Source organism: Lepisma saccharinum, chromosome 24 (assembly GCF_977018435.1).
Source record: "Lepisma saccharinum chromosome 24, izLepSacc3.1, whole genome shotgun sequence".
NCBI lineage: Eukaryota > Metazoa > Arthropoda > Insecta > Zygentoma > Lepismatidae > Lepisma > Lepisma saccharinum.
The window spans coordinates 18637233-18660599 of NC_139252.1; the positions used below are offsets into that span (position 1 = coordinate 18637233).

The window sequence follows — 23367 nt, forward strand, 5'->3', positions numbered from 1 at the left end:
ACAAGGTATGTCAACATTTCATTCAAAAAACACAACAACTGACGAAGTTTTATAGTGCCTAAAATAACCTATTTTGCTTGTTTGTTACTACCTATTTTAAGTTTATGCGCCTAAATCAAACTTTTTTTTAGTTATTTTTGTACTTTTTAAGGTTTGTAAGGATTTTTGTATCTCACACAGATATTATCTTGCTTTGGTACCAAACAAGTCAATGATTAACGTGTTTGAAACAACCGATTTCTCTTCCTCCAAGTCTATGATATTGTTCAAAGCTCTAAACAAAGCAAAATGTCTGGCGCCACTGTTACCTGCACGGTCCAAAGTGCAAATTTCTCATCCGTGTGATCTTCCTCACCTTCGCTTCAGTTCTGTGTTTCGTGGCATTCATGCCTTGCAAAGGAACGTTTCTTTTTCAAACTTTCACCACTGACTTTTTGTTTAAATATCATGTTAAATACGTAAGATGATCCTCACAGACAAACGCGGAATTTGACTGTGGATAACATGAAAAAAAATTGTTATGTATTTAGGGTGGTCACTCTAGAACCATGATAAAATTCAACTATAATTTCTGGTTTTAAAGGCGAAATTTTCAAAAATTCAAGGGTACAGGCAGATATTTTCTATATTTAAACCTTAAGTACTACCGCCTCTCACCACACACACACATACAGACGGACACAAATATATATTAACAATATGAAGGGTCTGTGTGATTACAACGTACCCAAAAATTGAAATTTTGTTTTTTAACGGTTGTACCTAATCTGTATTTTTCCTGACTTTTGAATCATTTTACATTTTTTAGAACCTATTTTAGGATTTCTAGAACCTATTTTATGATTTGTAGAACCTATTTTAGGATTTTTAGAGCCCATTTTAGAAACCTAAAAGCACTCTGTTTAGAACCTAAAAATCCAAGGTCTACTCATTATCATGAATGGATATATACTTCTCCCTATCTCTCTCTCAGCGTATAGTTCCTGACTTTCAAATACCTGTTCTTACTCAGCATTACTACCTAGCCTACACAAAATTTGTATTCTCCATCTACCAGAACGATAATATTATGTATATCGATTGGATATAGGAAGTGGTCCGTAGATATCTACATACAACTTTTTCATGGGAATTGTTACAATTTCAGAAGTTAATATATTTTCAGGGGTTGTGTTTTTAAACTTTGCTCGTTGTCAAACATCACAAGATTTAACTAAATATTTCACATCCTGAAAAATATGTTCTCTAGTAAAGTGTCTCCGTATTAGTATGAAAATAAAATATTAAAGGCTGTTTTAAATTATCTGGTACACATATTCTAACCTACGATTGCCTTTTGTGAAAATGCTATATTTCGGCCTGTCTATGTGCTGTTTCAGTTTGTGCACCAACTTTGAATAAAGCTGTACACGTATAAGTGCGTTTGCAGTGGGAAACAATGAACACTTTACTCGATAGATTGTAATTCGCTTTTGTGCCACTTTTATTGTGAAAATGGGAATGAGTGATGAAATGATGAAATTGATGAATGGGCACTCACAAACATCCATGCCCAAACCGGGTTTCGAACCCAGGACCCCTGGTAGTGCGATGCGCTAACCACTCCGCCACGGGGGCCACGAACACTTCGCTAAACATGAAATCATTGATTGATTTGGTATTTTACGTCCACTTTATGCCCAGTAAGGCTAATCGGATTAAACCTACAGTTTAAAGTGTGATCCGAACCACTGTGTAATGTGCCTCCACCTGGTATCGAACCAGGAACCCCTTGAATACAAGGTACGACGTGAACATGAAATAATTAGTTGGAAGATATACCTTATACATGATCAGTTAGACATGAGGCCCCCAAACTAGGAAACTTCTTCTTCTTCCTCTGTTCCCTTTTCCCTCATAGCGTCGGGGTTGCCTCTATCCACTCCTTCCATCTCTCCCGTTCCTTTGCCATCCTATTAATTTATCTTATCCCATTATCTTTCTTTTGTCCTATTTCTTCTATTCCTTTTTCGAATGTCTTCCGTTGATCTACCTCTTGTTATCCTTCCCTCTGTACTAGGTTCCATTAATTGTTTTGCTTTTCTGTCTTCGTCCATTCTTACCACATGTCCGAACCATTTTAATTGTCCTTGCGTCAGTTTTTTTTCTATTGGCTTCTGATTTAATTCTTCTCTGATTCTTTCATTACGTCGTTTCACCAAATAGGAAATGTGATTAAAAATTACTTCACGTGATATATATATATATATATAATAAACGTGGAATAATATATATTAAATCAAATTCAGTGACTCACAGAAACATGAAACCATCACCTGAGCAACTTTTCTCGCAGTTCCTCTGGTGTTGCGCAGAGGCAAGGCTTCGGTTATTATTTGGATCCATGATTTATAGAGTTCAGAGTAGCCTTCAATTAGAGCTGAGCCACTCTTCGAGACGGAAAAATTCCGTTCGGCTTCCTCCCGTGTCCCTGGCTCCCCTTTGATGGGAAAAGGCGATCCTGAAAGGAAGGAGCAGCATGGAATCCCGAAGAAAATTGTGTCTCTGATCAGCATCAGAAGATGGAGAGATCAGATGCGAGGTGCTAAGTGCAAAAGAAAGCTTTCCCGACGTGAGAGGAATCTTCCGAACGAAAAGGGATTGATAGGACACGGAGATCCCTGCTTGGAAGATGGTCACTGAGAGAGAGAGAAGTCTTACGTCGACTTAGGAGTTGAAAAGAAACGCCGGTGTTCTGCGACGCTGTTTTTTGTTCGTTCTCGAAGATGAGATCGAATACTGGTTTTGGAATAGCGTCTCCTATACCTAGAGTACGAGTGTGTCTGCAAGAATAATCGAATGGGCGGGTTTCTGTTTTATCTTGCATCATATGGCTTTTGGCCACGACTTGTGTACTCGAATAGAGATTCGCTCGGTGCAGCATCTCTTTCCAAAATTGACTATTTCGAATTTCAGTATACTCGAATAGAGCGGAATAATCAAGTATATATATATATTTCATATTCCTGTGTTGAAAAATTATACCGCATGACTGATTCCACCTCAAATCATCCACGCCATGACAACCATAGATTTGAATTTTAATGAAACTTGGAGTATTTATCAATACTGCAAAAGTATGAACAAGTGCAATTTTTTTCTTCTGTAGACCTCACAGTTACTGAGAAACAGGAGACTAAAGTTTCAGAATTTTGTACGGATCGGTCATTGCCGAGGCCATGGTGGTGGCCTATAGAGCTTTATAGAAAAAGTTATATTTCAGAGTAAAATCACTTTGAATTGAAAAATAAAATTGGTAAATCTGTAAGTCCCACAACAATTCAAACACCGTTTTCCACGTTAAACTGTGAAATGTGCCATGCTTTATAATGTGGTAAACGTGAAATGTGGCTGGTAGCCCTCTAAGTAGTTCAAAGGGCGTGTTTTTACGGGCTGATGTGCGGAACGATGCGATTTCCCAACACTTTTGATTTTGGCACTTACAACGTTAACCACTTATAGTCCTCAATTTCATTTCTAAATTTCATAGATACATGTTAATTTCATTTTAAAAATTGTCACCAAGATTCCTTTGTACTGAGAGTCAGGACAAATTATTGTATTGTAAATAAAGTTTTTAGCATATGCACATGATGTAGACTTACTGGGGGATGATGTAAATACAATTAATAAGAATGATAAAATATTTTTCAGAGCAGCTAAAGAGATAGGTTTGGAAGTTAGAAAAGAGAAAACTAAATATATGCTTACAGGCCGAAACCAAGTGTTAGGTAATAATCAAAATCTAATTATTGATAACAAATCGCTTGAAAAAGTTTCCAAATTCAAGTGCTTAGGAGTAATACTAACAAATGAAAATGATATTAAAGAGGAAATAAAAAGCAGGCTTAATTCAGGAAATGCATGTTACTTTTCTCTTCATAAACGTTTATCTTCTATTTAATATCTAAGAAACTGAAAGTTAAAATATACAAAACATTAATTTTGTCTGTAATATTATATGGATGCGGAACTTGGTCTCTTACATTGAAAGAGGAACATAAATTGAGAGTATTTGAAAATAAGATCCTTAGGAAAATATTTGGACCTAAAAGGGATGAGGAGACAGATGAGTGGAGAAGGTTACATAATTTAGAACTACATAATTTGTATTCATGTTCAGATATTATTAGAATAATTAAATCAAGAAGACTTAGGTGGGTAGGCCATGTAGCACGAATGGGAGAGGAAAGGAGAGTTTACAGGATTCTTGTTGGGAAACCTGATGGTAAGATATCAGTAGAAAGACCAAGACGAAGATGGAGGGATAATGTTGAGATCGACTTAAAGGAAATTGGTAGGGATGGAAAATAGTATATAGATCTTGTTCAGGATAGAGACATATGGAAGGCCTGTGTTGCTGCAGCCATGAACCTTCGGGTTCAAGAAGCCTAGAGAGTTAGTTAGTTGTTTTTATGTGTGTGTATAAACGTCTGACCTTACTAAAATTCAATTATTTTTTAAAAAAATTGAAGTTCAAAGTATGTTATAAAGGGCTATAAAATAAAATTAGTGGCATTTTTACTGCTTGTATTAATAAATCTTAATTGAAACCAATTTTATGTACTACATGCATATAATATGGGTCATTCCATGCCAAATCACAAAAAAAAAAAAAAAAATGAACTCTTGAACACGTCCATCTTAGATTTTCATATGCGGTAGGATGATACAGGACATGAAGTAACTCACATGCCTAAATTATAGCCCTCAGTAATACACAATGTTCATACAGCAGGGTTGCCAACTTTTCTAAAGAAAAAAAATGCCAAATTTATTCATACAAGGTCAATAAGAAAATCATAACTTTTCTTCTAATTATGTTATAACTTTCATCTTGGGCTTGTTTTGAAGCTAAGGAAGGATAGTTTTCACAAAAAATATATTTTCAAGAAAATATTGAAATTTTGTCTTTCATAGGGTTCTGAGACACTATAACAAACGGCTGTTCTGAGCCTTCGGAGGACATGTGAATGAGAACGATAACAACAGGGAATACATTTCAACTTTTTTCTGTATCCTGGATGAAATAACGTGTTCTATACTAACTCCGGTGCGAGAAATTCAGAAAAGTCTCAACATTTGATTATCCCGTCACGTTTCTTAGATATACAGGGTGTCCCAAAAGTCACGGAACCGAGACTTTGAACGTACTTAAATTTTGTACAAGAAATGTAGACACATAAACCTTGTATTAGTTATTAACTATATCTCGTACATGAACATTCTTTAAACATTTAACATGAAGGAATTCTCTCCATGAACGTTCAGTATGGAATAAGAGCATGTAAACTGTAAAAAATATTTTACGAAGGAAAGAAAAACATGGATGAAAGACAGACATGAAGTCGCTTGCAATAATTTTCGATGTGTGTCGATGGTCTCAACGGGTATTTATCGAATTGATAGAAGAACGATACATTTTTGCATTCTATGCGTAAGAAAGTTTCCCGTGCATATAGCCCTGTGCCATGAAGGCTCATTAGGGAATGTGGCAGTACTTCTATGCATTACAGGCGATTTATGGGGTTAATCATGTTTCTGTAAATCAAATTACGAAGTGTAGTGGCAACATTGGTCGTGTCAGATGTCAGGTGCGCCGACATCTGGCAATGTTTTTCAATTTATTTTCAGCGGATATAAAAGATTTCAAATTATTGTGCCAAAAGATTATCCCACCTATCTTTCTCTATTTAACACTATGTTTCATATTTGAAAGAACGTTCCTGGTCACGAGAAATATTCGATTCCACTCTGGTGAAAATACTGTCCATATCCTGATTTAGAGTTCGCTTATCAGATTTTTCTAGAGGTATTCTCTGTTAATAAATAGCATATGAAAATATATTATTTTAATTTTTGTAACTACAGTAGTATCCAAAAGTTAAGCATGACGAAGATATGAGAAAATGTGTTATTGATGAAGTGTCAGAACTACACAAAACAGTGAAAAGTAATCAAAACATTACATGAATTAACAATTGTTTTTTGTGTGAAGACAAAAAGTCCAAAAATTAGAAAATTGAAGACCGCTTCCTTAACAAGAAAAAGAGGTTTGTATGGAGCGTGATCGTCCCCAACAGCTACACCGCCTTGCAACAACGTAAAAGGCGACTCAAGATCTCTACAGGCACCCGATTCCATTCCCCACGAATAGCTGTGCGGAGCTCTGGAAATGTCTTTGGTGGAGGTAGGTGGTCTGCAACTCGTCTGTATTTATTCCTGTAGACATCGGCGATTTCTTCATCTTCAAGAAAGTCATCCAACAATTTGGCTCGATGCGCACATGTATTATCATCCTTGAAGATTAAATCTGGGTCGACTGTGTCTCTGAAAAGTCGCACATGTTGTTGGAGTATCCTCGTCTCTGTACTTCTGAGCAGTAACAGTATCTCCAACAAAAAGGTGCAGCTCCTTTCGTCCATTTAACTTGATGTCTGCCCACACTACCATTTCATCATCACCAAACTGATCCCTATTCACGATATTCCTGATGAATATGCGACGGGAATCATTTTGCACACTGAATGTGGACTGATCTCTGAAGAGCATGTTCTCACATTTGTTCAGGGTCGAATTTTGATGGTTCTGACTCCACTGAAAATGTAGAGATCTTGAACCACATTTTACGTCGTTGCAAGTCTTTGTAGCTGTTGGCGATGATCACACCCCATACAAACCTCTTTCTCTAGTTAAGGACGCCATCTTCAAATTTCTTATTTTTGGACTTTTTGTCTACACACAAAAAACAATTGGGGTGTAAGGGGTACCTTGCACGTAGGCGCCCAAAAGTCAACCTCACTTCCACGTAGTGCACCCTGGACTAAAGACTAACGAGGCTCTGGCGACTTGCACTATGGCCAGTATAATTTTGTGTGTGTTGTCCTGTTTTTGTCCTTGTGTGTGCTGAGTGCCCGTTTACAGCCTCAGCTTTTAACAGATGTCAGAAGATTTTAAGATTTTTAGTGATGCAACGTGAGAGTTGTTCTTTGTAATGGTAAGGGGCTGGCCCCCGTATAATGTGACGGGATACCAAAAATTTTAAATTCAAATTTTAAAAAAATTGTTAATTCATGTAAAGTTTTGATTAATTTTCACTATGTTTTGTACAGTTCTGACACTTCATCAATAACACATTATCTCATATCTTCGTCATACTTAACTTTTGAACACTACTGTAGTTACAAAAAATATAATAATATATTTTGACTTGCTATTTATTAACAGATATTACCTCTGGAAAAATCTGATAAGCGAACTCTAATTCAGGATATGGACAGTATTTTATGCTCAGAACCTCCGTGGCGGACATCTTGGATTCCCGACGGCATGTACCTTCTCTTGACACATTGTCCAGCAAAACACCTAGTATTATACTTATGATTGCATGCCTCAAAATGAAGGCATCCTCCATACACATGTCTTCCCTTCATTCAAAAACCCAACGAATCTACAAATGGTTTCTGAAGGAGATAAGGAGACGTGGTCGATTTTCTTTGTTAATGTCTTCAGAGGCAGCCAGCCATCTTTGATGTATAACGTCACACAGGCCATGCTCCACAATAGTAGACATCAACAAAGTGTCACAGGCAATAATTATTTGCCCTTTATATGCCGGAATGTCTAGTAAAGTGTAAAATATTGGTTAGAATCCTTGCAGAAAAGGGTACGAATTTTTTTCACTGGATATATCTCCATAACAGTGCAAGATATGAAAATTACTGTAAGAATATTTTGTGTTCCGTTTTCGATCCTGAACAAAATATGCCTGTACGAAAAATTGTCAAAAACCACTTTTAAAGCAGTTATGATGGATTTAATTTGTAGGTGAGTGATGAAGCGGCAGCCATCTTGAATTTATGGGCTCCTAGAAAACTTAGTCCCGGTATGACAGATGTCTACCCAAGATTTTTTTTCCTTTCTTTAGGCATGCCCTAACAGTATCAAAAGAGAAAACTCGTTCTCCTCAAAATTTCTGCGGTTCTTATGGCCAGGAGCTGGCAATATAAAATAATTGCTTAGAATCATTGCAGAAAAGGGTACGGAAGTCTTTCACTGGATATATCTCCATAACAGTGAAAGATATGAAAAGTACTGTAAGAATATTTTGTGTTCCGTTTTCAATTCTGAACAAATATGTCTATGAAAAATTGTCAAAAATCAATTTTAAAGGAGTTATGATCGATATAATTTGTTGGTGCATGATGAAGCGGCAGCCATCTTGAATTTATGGGCCACTAGAAAATTTAGGCCCGGTATGCCAGCAGGAACGGAGCTACAGGGAGGCTAAGGGGGGCTGAAGCCGCCCCAAATCCAGCCTCAGCCCCCCTGTAGCCCCCCAAAATTTTTGCAGTACGGTAGACGAATTTTGACCGAAAACTTAAATAGTTTAAGTTTACATTTTCCATTATTAAAATTCCATTGAGGCAAGTACTCAAGTACATTTTCTAGTTCAGTTAGATCGCAAAGTTACGTTTAATACGATGCGTTCTAAAATCAAAGGGAGGGAGTATATGCAGATATGCTTGCATAGCAGTGGCTACCATTTAATACTACGTAATGGCCAATCATGTGTGCTAGCCAAACTTGCTACGAAATCTGTTACCTGCCTCGTAGGTAGACTATGTATTCAGTGGTGGCTGAGAGATTGTTTTTTAATTGTTGGTTGGCATATACAGCTAAACATGTACATTATTAGGCTCCATAAATTGTATTGCTATATTTCTGAATAAATCTAACAGCTGTGTAAAATGATTTTTTTTAAGTACGACAAAGTTCAACATCTAAAGAGCCGTCAATGTTATTTTCTGTTTGTTAGTTCCTCATTGGAGTACCGACAATGGTATGAGTGTTATCGATGTTCTCTCATTGTTTTCATAGTTATATCTATCCTTATCGTTGCAAATATTCAAGAGAGAGAAATAGGACGTTAAGAAATCAAGGAGTACACAAAGTAACTATTCTTAAATGTTAAGTAATGGAAACATTAAAACTGGACCTCCCCACCCTGGTTATCTAGCAGCAATACTGCCTTGAAATTATGGGGTCCCGGGTTCGAGCCCCGTTAGAGGCACATATCATTAAATGGGTTGGATTCCACTGTAAGCTGTAGGTCTCGTCCCAATTAGCCTCTGTGTATACAGTGGATCTTAATACAAATCCAATCAAGTAAACATTTTTGCATACGATGCAAAAATCAGCACGCTTGGGCAAATTTCATTCTGCGCAGGCCTACGCCTACATGCTAATTAATTTTTGTATGTGATGTTAGAAATTAACTTCTGCAGTACCGTCAAAGTGGCCTAATACGATTTTGTGCAGAAGAATCAATCTTTGAAGCACATCTCATGAAACTTATGATCCAATTCTGATCAATATTCAGAGCATAATATATTCTGAAATAAAATTATAATCTTCAGCAGTCACTTCTCTAACCAAAATGCCCAGTGCAAGAGTTTCAATTACATATATTCATTGATTTTGTGTCGTAGTGGAGGTGGATTTGTAGTAAAAATATGTTTGTTCCTTGAGAGTGCCACGTCCTAGGTGGACGTTATTTCTCACATCCTTCCAATTTTTAGCCCTAGGTTCTGAATCCCAGTCGTTGAACAAGAAAAGTAAGATATTTCATCATGGAAGAGAAAATGGTATCATTAATACAGTTTCTATTGAAGGACGTTTTCGCATATTTGATGCCTACTTTATTAAGTTAGTGCCACTGAAGCATGAAAAGCTACAATCTTTATACGCTCCCTACTGTTGTGATTTGGACAGTTTAGAGTCATGGCACGCTATGAGGCAGAAGGAAGCCAAAATAAAGACCTTCAGCAGCTGCTTGCATTGATTGAAACATTCAAAATTTCCTTCTGCGAACTTTATAAGCTTTGTGTTATTGAAATGTTAATATCCCCATCAACGGTTGCTTACGACAAACCTTCAAAATCTAATTGGTGACGAGAGGTTGAGTGCTCCATCTGTTCTGTCTTTTGAAGAACTTGCAAAATATTTGGATTTGAAAAAGGTTCTGGCTGCTCATAAAACAGACGTATTTTATCATAGTTTCTTGCTGTGGCTCATTTTCTTATTTTAGCAACAAGTTAGTCACACTGTTTACATAGAAATAGTGTTACGTGTAGCAGTAGCGTACGCAGGATTTCATCAAGGGGGGGGGGTTATTTCGAAAACTTTCTACAAATTCACATTACCATGGTTTTATTATACTTTAATTAATTAATTAATAATTAATTAATAATACTTACAATTAATTAATTAGTTAATTACTACTAATAATACTACTAATGCAGCTTCTGTTACTACTTATATCTATTATACTATTATTAAGTAGTAGATATCTTCATAAATATATTTATGAAAAAACAAAATTACATATTTTTGTTTCTTTATTACGAAATAATTGTCTAGTCAACTGTTATTTGTATATGATAGGTGAGAAATTCTAAGTGTGAAGAAAATCCATAAAAACAAGCAAATATAGTAAATTTATTGAAATAATCAAAATATGAAACTCATTCAAGGAGCCGCGGTGGTCTAGTCTGACAACCTCCTGGGAGATCCGGGTTCGATTCCTGGAATTGGTTGGAATTTATCCAGCCTTGTCTCCGCAGCCAGCCTCATATCAATGGGTATCTGAGAGCAACCCTGGGGGATAAAGGCTGCTGGAGCATGGTGCTGGTCACATCCCCTGCAAAATGACCGAGATGGAGAATGTGTGGGCCCCAGCACACCACTACATATGTCTTCATGGCACGGTGCTATATGCACGGGAAAATTTACAGATCCACCAAGCTTTCTGAAACCTCGGAAAATATGCGAACTAACCGGCCTCCCCCACCCCCTTCTCTCACTCCCGGTGTTTGCTCTGGCGCTGGTCGGGCAAGGACCTTCCCACTTCCGCTGACACAGTGTTGCTAATTTTACTCTCTTCAAGAATTCGAGGAGTGTTGTTGATGTGCGTAGACGTGTTTTTGAGTAAGTGTAAAATGTCGAAATTTGTGCACAGCAGTGAGCGAAATTTGCTACTACGAATCATCGAGAAGTGTGAAGAAGAGAAAAGAGACGGGTGGAATTATCCTCGCGATCAACCCCTAAAGAGAGCAGTATATCTAACGGGACGGTCGGACTCATTGCTTAAAAAACTGAAAAGAGAGAAAAGAGATTTACAAACCCCTGACCAGAAATTGTCAACTCCTGGTAAACGGAGACGTGCTCGACAGAATAAGATTGTCATTGACGACATAGATAAGTGTATACTGCGAAGGAAAATCCATGAAATGTACGCAGTGAAAAGAGAAGTTCCTACAATATTGAAACTTTTAGCTATTGCTAAGGAAGAAATTAATTATCAGGGGGGGCGAGAAACATTACGGAAAATTATGAAACAGATAGTCTTTAAATTTAAAAAATGTAGAAACTCTCGCTTAGCTCTGGTTGAACGAAGCAACATTGTGGTTTGGAGAGCAAGATATCTTCGTGCGATCAACAGATTCCGCAACGAAGGGAGGCCTGTTGTTTACATTGATGAAACTTGGATTCATCCTAATTACAAAGTAAAAAAATGTTGGCAGAGTGAAGATGTGTCAGGTGTCTTCACAAACGACAGTCCGGGGCAGAGACTTATCATAAGTCACGCCGGGGGTTCCATGGGGTTTGTTCCAAACGCCCTTAATATATTTCAGGCCAAAACAACTTCTGGCGATTACCATAACGAAATGAATTCCGAGAACTTCGAGAAGTGGTTGGAACAGAAACTTATTCCGAATCTCCCACCTAGATCTGTCATTGTTATGGATAATGCCTCCTACCACTCAATTCAAACCAATAAAGCCCCGAACACAAAAAGTAAGAAACTAGAGATTCAAGAATGGCTATCAAAAAATAACATCACTTTCGATATCGAACAAACAAAGCCCGAATTGTTGCTGAAAGTAAAAAATAATCTTCCCGATCCGGTATATCGAGCTGACACAATTTTGAAAACCCACGGCCACCACGTCCTTCGACTTCCACCATATCATTGCGACTTGAACCCGATCGAGTACATATGGAGCACCATAAAGCGAAGAGTTGCCTCACGAAACGTGAGTTCAAATTTGAGAGAAATAAGGGCTCTTACCGAAAGTGCAATTGACAGTGTCACAGTGCAGGAATGGGAATGTATGTGCCAACATGCCATCCGTTTGGAAAAAGAATACCAGAAGAATGATGGAATTCTCGAAGATGAAGTTCAAACGATGATTATAAACCTGGAATCGGGTTCCGAAAGTAGCGATGTAAATAGCGACAGTGACAGCGAAAGTTCGAATTCGGACCTCTCCGGCATAGACACCTTATAATCTGCCTCCAGGCCAACCGGAGGCAAAAACCCAAAAGTAAGTTGCTTTTTTTTACATAATTTTTTTTATATAGTTTACATAATTTAGAATATTAATGTTATGGGTTTAAATTGTTGATATCCTTCTGCGAGACAGCTGGCGTTTTTAACTTTAGTGTCCCCCTCCCTCCTCTCTCTTATGCTATGTTATTTGAATTAACACATCTAGAAACGAAACTTAATATTCGGCCTGCATATTTGTTTACTTGCAAACCTTTCACGGCACACGCCCACTTCTAGATTTGGCAACACAGGGGGAAAACACGTGTTTCTGCCATCCCTTCCCTTGCCCCAGAGTTCCCGAGCTCCCCTCCTAAACATTCGACACTAGCGCCACTTGTTTCTGGCCAGGGTTTCAAATAAGTTGGTGGATCTATACCTATGGAACTCACCCAGGATGATGATGAGGCGCGAGAATACATGTTGCCAAATTCCACTGAGTCTATGTTTTCGTTCAAAAGTAAGTTTATACACATTCCAACACATTTATCACTTCTAGGTGATTCACAAAGCACTTCTTCAACATTATTTAATGATGTGGAGTGGATGTAGACTCAGCATCACTTGAGAGTTCACAAGGGGATGTGAAATCATTACCGGGAAGAACGTTTGCAATAACGTTGGCACACTGCGACGAAGCAAGGAATTTTCACAATTCTCGCGAGAGACTGCGCGACCTTTTGCAAAAGAATTGCAAAATTGAACTTTGTGGCCGCTTAGATTGTGTTTTGAATGTTGTTTTTCTCCATTCTGCATTGGAATAATAATTCAAATTATTATTATTATTATTATTATTATTATTATTATTACTGTCGCAGATCTTTGACTGTGATAAATTAGCCATTTTTACTTTTTTCTACAACATTTTCCATAATATTTCAAAAGCTCAAGGGGGGTTTAAACCCGGTAACCCCCCCTTGCGTACGCCTCTGACGTGTAGTATTTATACGAATGTCCAGCGAGTTGATAATGTAATGAGTGTAGTTTCTATGGTGTATTTTGTACTCTTCACACGAATAGTAAGACTGATATTATTCCACTCAACAATGGATTAGGAAAAGAAACAATATAATTATTGCATTTTATTTGACATAAAAGATTCGTGCCTAAAAGTACTTTTGTATATGATGGAACAAAATGCAACATGTCATTGATGTATCTTGAGTACTGATTGTAAAATATGCAAGATGTAAAATTATACCCTAAAAATATGAAGTAAATACATTTTAGTCGGTATTAGTTATCCCCCCGAGAATTTGACTCCGAAATCTGTAGCCCCACACCCCACTTACTTCAGGCTGGCGCCGTCACTGTATGCCAGATGTCTACCCAAGATTTTTCCCTTTCTTTAGGCATGCCCTAACAGGATCAAAAGAGAAAGCTCGTCCACCACAAAATTTTTGCGGGACTTAAGGCCGGGGACCGGGTTATAGTTCCCTTTCACTTACTTGGCAAGAATGAACAATTTCTGTCCATTGTTACAAATGCACGCGCATGTAAATCACCACCATCAGTCCCGCCACTGTTGATATTTTCAATTGTATCATTACTGCTGCTAGGTTTAAAAAGGAATGGATCTTAGGATTATTTTTTTTGCCTTTTTCTTCACATTTCTTTCTTTCTTTTTCGAAATTCAGCATCACTTGGACGTTTGTTTGTAAACATTTCTCATTTCTTTAACAATAACAGAAAATAAACTTAACGAAGCTGTACAGTATCAACAAACCTTGCTGATATGCGGGCGATAAGTAGGGGCTGGGAGAGGTGCCAGCGCATTTTCTTGCCTGTCGTCTCTCCATCGGCTACATAATCAACGATCTGAGCTATTCATCTAAAGAAGGTTTTCTTGTAATCTGATAATTCACATTCTTATGTTCTAGTGATTAGCATTTTCGGTTTCCATTTGTATGTGTATATAAATATATAAATACTCTCATGATACAAATCTAAGCAATTATAATAGAATAAAGCGAGAAGTTAACCGCACGTTTAGAAGTAAAAAAAGAGATTACTTGAAAAGGAAAATTAACGAAATTGAAACAAACAGCAAAAACAAAAATATCAGAGATTTATATAAAGGTGTACATGAATTTAGAAAGAGGTGGCAACCTAAAGTAAACTTTATAAAATATAAAAACGGTGATTTCTTTGGACGATCCAAGCGATATTTTAAATAGATGGAAGAACTACTTTAATGATCTCTTAAATGTTCATGTAGGAGATGAATCAGAAGTAAATGAAGTGCACACAGCAGAACCTTTAGTTCCAGAATCTAACTTGACTGAAGTTAAAGATGCTATTAAAAGGCTAAAGAATAACAAAACACCTGGCATTGATTTAATACCAGCTGAGTTAATTAAAAAATGGTGGAAATTCGTTAATATGTCAAATTCATAAATTAATTTGTGAATGGCAAAATCCGCTGCAACACACTTCTTGAGGAATTCCAGTTTCGAGTACGTATGCGCACAACACGCAACACAAGACTATTTTATACAAAAAAACCTAGACTAGAAATTCAAAAAAGATCTCTCTTTTACAGACTTGTAGCACAATACAATGATCTCCCCTCAAATATTGATATATTTTCCTCCGAGTTTGCCTTTCGGTCTTCCATCAGAAGAAATGCTTGTATTTAATATCACATAGTGCCATCTTTTACTTATTTTTTTGTTCATTTGCTATTCACTTTTATGTCGTTTTGTTACACTTAATTACTATTTTTTTATTATTTTTTATGCTTATTATTATTATTGCTTTCTCATTGTTGCCAATTTCAGTGTAAAGTGGCCACCTGTGCTGTATCTGGAATTTTCTCATTAAATATATATGGAATAACGAAGAAATCTCTCAACAGTGGAAAGAATCTATAATTGTTCCTGTGTATAAAAAAGGTGATAATATGAACTGCAATAATTACCGTGGAATTTCTCTACTCTCAACAACATATAAAATATAACTAAAATTCTCTTAACAAGGCTAACCCCATATGCTCATGAAATTATAGGTGATTATCAATGTGGATTTAAACGTAACAGATCAACTACAGATCAAATTTTTCACATCAGACAGATTCTTGAAAAAAAGTGGGAATATAATCAATATGTTCATCAGCTATTCATTGATTTCAAGAAAGCACATGATTCGTTCAAAAGAGATAAATTATATAATATAATAGTAGAGTTTGGAATACCTAAGAAGCTTGTTAGTATGATAAAAGTATGCACCAAGGAATCAGAAAGTAAAATTCGTGTGGGTATTAATGTGTCTGACAAATTTACAAATTCATGATGGGTTAAAATAAGGAGATGCATTATCTCCATTGCTCTTTAATTTTGCCTTAGAATATGCTGTTAGGAAGGTAAAGGAAACTAAAGAAGGACTAAAATTAAATGGTGTGACTCAGTTGTTAGCATATGCAGATGATGTAGACTTATTAGGGGATGATATAAATACAATTAAGAATAATGCTAAAATATTTCTCAAAACTGCTAAAGGGATAGGTTTGGAAGTTAGAGAAGGGAAAATTAAATATATGCGTACAGGCCGAAACCAAGTGTTAGATAATAATCAAAATCTAATTATTGATAATAATTCGTTTGAACCAGTTTCCAAATTCAAATTCTTAGGAGTAATAATAACAAATGAAAATTATATTAAAGAGAAAATAAAAAGTAGTCTTAATTCAGGAAATGCATGTTACTCCTCTCTTCATAAACTTTTGTCTTCTCGTTTAATATCTAAGAAGCTAAAAGTTAAAATATACAAAACAGTCATTTTGTCTGTAGTATTATATGGCCGCGGTGGCTCAGTAGGTAACGCGTCTGACTACCATAAACAAGGTCCCGGGTTCGATCGCCGGTCTGTTCAAATCCGGGAACTTTTCTAACGTTGGAAGCGGCCCCGGCGCCCACCCAGAGTCGAATGACATGGGTACCTGGGGAAAACCCGGGGGGGGGGTAAAGGCGGTCAGGGGCGTGGTGCTTATCACGTCACCCCCACTTATTACCGTACGAAGAAAGATGGGGCGTTACCCCCACACCCCCTATACGCCTTCATGGCGTGGTGCTAAGCACAGGGGAGCACTTTACCTTTTTACCTTTTTTTAGTATTATATGGGTGTGAAACTTGGTCCCTTACATTGAGAATGGAACATAAATTGACAGTATTTGAAAATAGTATCCTTAGGAAAATCTTTGGACCTAAAAGGGATGAGAAGACAGGTGAGTGGAGAAGGTTACATAATTTAGAACTACATAATTTGTATTCATGTCCAGATATTATTAGAATAATTAAATCAAGAAGACTTAGGTGGGCAGGCCATGTGGCACGAATGGGAGAGCAAAGAGTAGTTTACAGGATTCTTGTTGGGAAACCTGATGGTAAGAGGCCTGTAGGAAGACCAAGACGAAGATGGAGGGACAACGTTGAGATGGACCAAAAGGAAATCGGTATTATAGATCGAATAGAGTATATAGATCTTGCTCAAGATAGGGACAGATGGAAGGCCTGTGTTGCTGAACCTTCGGGTTTAAGAAGGCTAGAGAGTTAGTTAGTTTGTGTGTATATAAATACAATATGTTTGGTTGAAAATATATTTTACCAATGAATGGATTTTTCTTTCTTCTTCTTCGTTTTTTTGAACAATCGGTCTTTCTTAATTTATCATTCTAACTGCCCCCGAAGCTCGTGCACCACCGGGTTGCGGGGCTTAGTTGGGTACCATTTTCGGCTTTCCGATGTTTTGTTGGTTCCATTCGAATTATTCCTCGAACCAAAGTTCCTTACAGTAATATTAGGTTATGCATTGGGACAAGACAATGAAATCGAATTTTTAAAATATTTTGCGTAGTTTAGGAGTGAAGTGGGTGCCAAGTCTCAAATATCGGGACAACGAAAACTTCAGTAAATTTTAAACGCTATAGTTGAAATTTTCGCAGCCACTACAGTAGTAGTAGTTCTTTGGAGTGTTTAATTAATTTCTTCTTTTGAATACAGGTGGATTTTAACTCCCAAAAATTTTGTTTTCAGTGTTATGCAAATAAACTCCTCTGAAGAGCTGTATTCAGATCGACATAACTCCACTTCTAGAGCTGTAACGTGGAGTCAAGTATTTCGAATTTAGTGACTCCTTAAGAATCATGTATATTCCTAAGAATACATTATTTTCTCTCTCCTGTACATTTCATAAATTGGAGTCACGTCCATCTGGTTCTCACACGACGATTGGTGTTTGACTGAAGTTTACTGACAAGTTCGAAATCGTTACTTCTGGACTTAGTTTATCTTTCTAATGCTTACATATTTACATAACGTAATACATATGATTTTATGTACAAGTTTCTAGATTTTTACATAATTTTAATGACATATAAGGTTTTAACTACGAATTGATTATTATATGCTTTAGGAGAATATTGCCTAATATTACTACTTCTCTGTACATAATACATGTTGTCCATTTTGACAAAACTTTTCGTATAAAAGATAGCTACTACTACATTGTTCATTTATGTACATTAATTTAACATAAGATGTTACATTGCATTTTTTGTTTTAAATCAAGCTGCACTTAGAGCACTTTGGAGGAAAGTAATTTGTATTTAACATTCAATTGTTCTGGAGCACACTTTTAACTTAATTAAATACACCCTTTCTTATTTTCGTGAGAATATGAAAGACATTTTATTTACGTAGAAACATATCGCGAAGCCCAGGACGAGATTAAGATGTGGGACTCCATGTTCTTTAAATTTCCAATGCCAATATGAAACTTTATGTAGCATACATCAGCAAAAATATTATCAAATTTAAATAATAATTATTATTACTTATTAAAATTAGATCTAATAATTTAAATCAATCTTTTCCCTGGAGATGAATTCGCTCACGACTTCTGAATAGTCCAGAGTTGAACCGATTTGTCTACAGTAGCGAAACGTGGCGTTGCTGGAAGGGTATGAACGGGAATGTGGTTTAAAATAATATGGTTACGGCAGTAATGTTTTAGAAGCAGCAAAGTTTCATTTGTTATAATATGAAAAATATAGTCCCTACAAACTAAAACAGATTGTCTTAATATTCTCATAAATAATTATTAAGCACAATAACATACATGTAATCCCCGTACGGTTATTCCGCAACTGTCGATGTAATACGCACAGAGGAGCATAAAATAACCTTTTTTCCCTTGCTGTAATCAAATTAGTTTACAGAGTAGCGTTAAAACATGCGGAATTTTATGTAATTAAAAAAAACTCATCATCATAGAAAATAATCTGTCAAAACGTATTCTGGGATTGTATGTTTTATTGTAACTTCCGTGGTGGATAAGTTGCGAGGCCGAAATGAGCTATGCTCCACAGTGGAATCTCCAGTTTCCTTAGTTACGGGAGGTAAAGGACACAAATATCAGTCATACTGAAGTAACAAGATTGATTGATTGATTGATTTGCATTATTTTACTTTGCTTTTTGTACCACTTTTGGCTAATTTGCTATAATGGGGATGAGTGATGATATGATGAAATTGATGAATAGACACCATGAACATACATGCTCGGTGCGGGATTCGAACCCGGGTCCCTTGGCGTCGTAGTGCGATATGCTAACCACTCCGCAATGGTGGCCGGCTGAAGTAACATGAATATACAACAACGTAGTAATATTTTTTGAACCATAAAACGTTCTTATAAATTAAAATCTATTGTTAAGACTAACTTAACAATAATTCCATCTTTTCTCACAGAATGAGTTTCCATCCCTGTAAAGAAATGACGTTACAAGAAGTCTATTCGCGCTAGTAGGAACTACCCCGAGGTCGACCTCATCTTATATATTACAGGCATGTCAACTGGTGAAGTTATACGTCACCTCGTGAATCACACACGATGTTGTGGTAGCAGCTTAGGCCCTCGCAAACGTGCCTCACTGCATGCGGAGATCGAGTATTGATTTATCGTAAAACATGAACTTTCAATTTTCATGTATTAAACGTCATTTAATGAAATTATAAGTAGAGCTGAGCCTATACCGATTGCGATGTATCGGTATCGGCCGACACTAGCGGTATCTATCGGAATCGGAAAGTATTGGTTGGAATTTATTTACCAGTACCTGCCGATACTTTCCGCCATTTAGACTTTCAAAAGGTTCGCAAAAATGCACGTCACTTTCGCGGAGTCTGATTATCCTAGAAATTATGCAAAATTCGAATTTGCTTTTTATTTTGCATCAATTTTTTCTAGGCCCCGGATTCGAATCCCAGTCGGTGTTCTTTGTGAGTGTTCCTTCATCAGTTTTATCATATCATCACTCATCCTCATCTTTGCTATTAGCCAAAAGTGGCAGAATAAAATAAACCAAAATATTAATCAATCAGCCAATTTTGCGGGGGAAACACTGGATATTGTGAATATGTAACAAGCATTTTAATATTCTGATGTAATTCTTGAATATTTTAAAGCAAAATTCTTGATAATTCATTGATTGATTGATTTGGGGTGTTAAGTCTACTTTATGCACAGTAAGGCTAAAACGGACTTGACCTACAGTTTAAAGTGGGATGCGAACCACCATGAGCCTCCACCGGGTATCGAACCCGGGACCCCTTGATTACATGTCGACGACGAAAATTCTTGATAAATTTATGCATATAATTGGAGGAGAATAATTACACACTAATATTGATCAATATTTTGAACAGCTTTAAATTAATACTTTTCTCAAGTATCGGTATCTGTGGGAATCGGTACCAGTATCGGCGAAAGTGGTCTCGACTCAGCCATTAAAATAATTCGTAATTGTCAAATATATGCCCGGCCTCCCACGCTCTTAGGACGCTTCGACTGGTTTTCTTTAAGAGACGCGTTGTTACAGAACATCTAAGAACAAGCTAAAACATTTTAAAATATGGCCAAGGAACCAGTCTCTAAGAATGCCTGCACTAAATGCACTTATATGCCCTGGGGCCCCTCTCCCTCTCACACAGTAGAATTGCTCTCCGGAAAGGAGATTGTTACATTGATCTCTCCCGTCTGATCTTCTGCGCTACTTACAGTTCTCTCCCCTTCTCTCGGTCCCTGAATCATCGTCTCCTGAGGGAGAGTTTGGAGTGGGGGGAGAGGAATCCCCCACCAAATATAAAGCTATGCAAATCGTCTCATTTCAATGCCGAATCCCCCTCGCGGGTGAGAATTCGAGTGTGAAAGTCAGAGGGGCGGCCCCTCAGGGGGGAGGGGGGAGACAATGCCCCGGCCGCCGCCGGATTTCGCTTCACCTGCGCGATTGTTCCGCGGTTTCGCTCAGCGGCGAAGAAATTCCTTAGTTCCGGGAGGCATGAATGGAGCGCCCCCTTGGGGGAGGAGATTGTGCAAGTGTGCTAGTTCAACGCAGCCTCCGGAAAATATTCTGTTAAAACCCGCCACTGAAATTTCTCCACTCACATCAGCTGGAATTTCTCTTAACAAGATTATATACTTGCGAAATATATTGCAGTTTTCAATACAATAATAGGAATTTTGTTATTATTACTACATTCATTTATTTAATTGAATTAATTTGTTGAATATTCATTATCGGAAATACCCTGAGCGTTGGTGTTCTACATTAAAAAAAATAATAACATGTTGACAGCGATCATGATACAGAAGACAAAATATAATACATAATACAAAAGATTGATTGATTTATTGATTGATTTGCTTCATTTTACTTCGCTTTCTGTGCCACTTTGGCTAATTTGCGAAGATGGGGTTGATTGATGATATGATGAAATTGATGAATGGACACTCACAAACAGCCACGCCCAAGCCAGGATTCGAACCCGGAACCACTGGCGTCGTGCGCGATGTGCTAACCACTCCGCCACTGGGGCCGACAGACACAAAAGAAATAGGTATAAAATCCAATTAATATATTCGAACAATAATACAACAATATAACATAACCCACAGCTCTACAGCACCTTGAAGGGCCTTGGCTTACCTACCGACTGCTGGTCTCCCTCCCACACTGTTCCGCCGTCACCTTGTTGGAGCGTGGAGTTCTTAGACCAGTAAAGGGGGACGGGTGATCAGCCCGACGAACCCCCAGCCGTTTACTGTAGGTCTTCTCGACCGGGTTACGCTCACTCACTCGGAGCTTCCCAATTTCCTCACGATGGTGGGTTGCCACCGGCCCTATACGTAGGCCGAATAAATTCCGACCAGAGCCGGATTCGAACCTACGCCGTCCCGCAGCGAACGATGTCAAGACGAGTGAACGCCTTAACCCGCTCGACTACGGAGGAGGACAATACAACAATATATTGACTTTTAATATAATATATAATGTTTTTTTCTATTTCTGGAGGGGATTTCTCCAAAGTTCTTCCCTGCTAGAACCTGGAGTCGCTGGTAGCGAGATTGAGTTCAGTTCTCATCGCGCTCGGTAGATGCCGTTGCTAACTCCAGCAACGTTCATATACTTTCTTACATTTTTATTCCAACAAACGTACCAACAGTTTTATGATTAACACTCCTCGTGTTAAAGAGGCCTTGTAAATGGGAAACCAAGCATGAATAACTTCGAATTACGCTACGTCAGAAATATGTGCTATTTTTTATGACATGTTGATTGCTCATGTGATGTTACCGGCTTGATAGCCGAGAGTGTTAAGTGCTCGACTTCCGATCTCTTCACCTAAGTTCCTAGGTTTGAATCCCGGACTGAGCATGTGTGTTCTTTGCGAGTGTTCATTCATGAATTATAATCTAATTATCACTCATCTTCATTGTCGCGATTGCCAAAAAGTTGCAAAAAAGCTATTTGAAACCAAAAATACTTGTACAATATACAAAATACAAATACAGATACGGTTACTTGCGTGGATGCGTGCGTGTGTGTGTGAGTTTGAGTGTAATTGCAAATTTATTCCCAATGCATTCGAATCCTACAAAATGGTGTACAGAAATACTCTATGATTAAAAGGCGAAGTTTATCAGATCTGAACTGCAGTTATGAACTAAAGTTTTATATAAAAATCATTGTTTCTCATTGAATGGAAGATAAGCTTCCCCATAAACCATCCAATTGCTCTAGATAGCATTTATTTACTTGCGAAAGTTTCAAAACGAAATCTTCGGAACTCAAGCTACAAACTTCATTCTCCAAGAAACAATGCGAAAAGTTTGTCGTGGAACTTCTGGAGAAGAGAATGTACCCATGGAAATGGTTTAAATTTTCAGAAATAAGTTATCGCTGTACTTTTATTAGAACTAAGGAAAATATTACGACAGAACATTTTTAACTTTTTTGCAATTCAGCATTCATATTCACTCACACATAAAGGACATTGCCACACAACATTAACATACTTCCAGTGTTTGTAGACTGCTTTAAACCTAACAATTTTTGTTAATAACGTTCAAAACTCTGAGGCCTCGTCATCTGTCGTGTATGTATTCAGCCGTGTGGTTCAGATTTACGGTTGTCACTGAAAGTTATATATGTGACATATACATCGATATTTATTACGAGCAGAAACAACTTTTTCGTGGAGCCATAGAGTCTCAACTAGTAGCCCCACATCACAGAACTAAGCAAAATAAAAACCTCGTAGTTATAAAGGAATGAATGTTTAGTTTGTGGTGTGGAACAGTAGCAGAAGTTAAACCGCCACTTATAACAAGTCCTTCATTCTTACAGGGATAATGGAATGGAACAAACTGCTTGCACCATTGACTAACATTATTTGCCATCAAAGTTTTAAGAACAACTAAAGAACTTACTATTGTCCCAACAACTACATTAACCTTCATATGTAAACAATTGCACCTGCACTTACACATCACACAATGCATACCTAACATCCCCACCCCCGCACACACACAATGAACTACTGAAGACTTATTACTCATCTTTTATACTTATCAATTCAATGTATCATTTTATTATTGT

General features: G+C 37.3%; 1 protein-coding gene across 1 annotated transcript; it reads left to right on the forward strand.

The window, feature by feature from the left end:
• Positions 1 to 11768: 11768 nt before the first annotated feature.
• Positions 11769 to 12392, forward strand: LOC145978127 (uncharacterized). The gene has a single exon (XM_083110567.1). The coding sequence runs from the start codon at positions 11769 to 11771 to the stop codon at positions 12390 to 12392; it is 624 nt and encodes a 207-aa protein (XP_082966693.1).
• The last annotated feature ends 10975 nt before the right edge of the window (positions 12393 to 23367 follow it).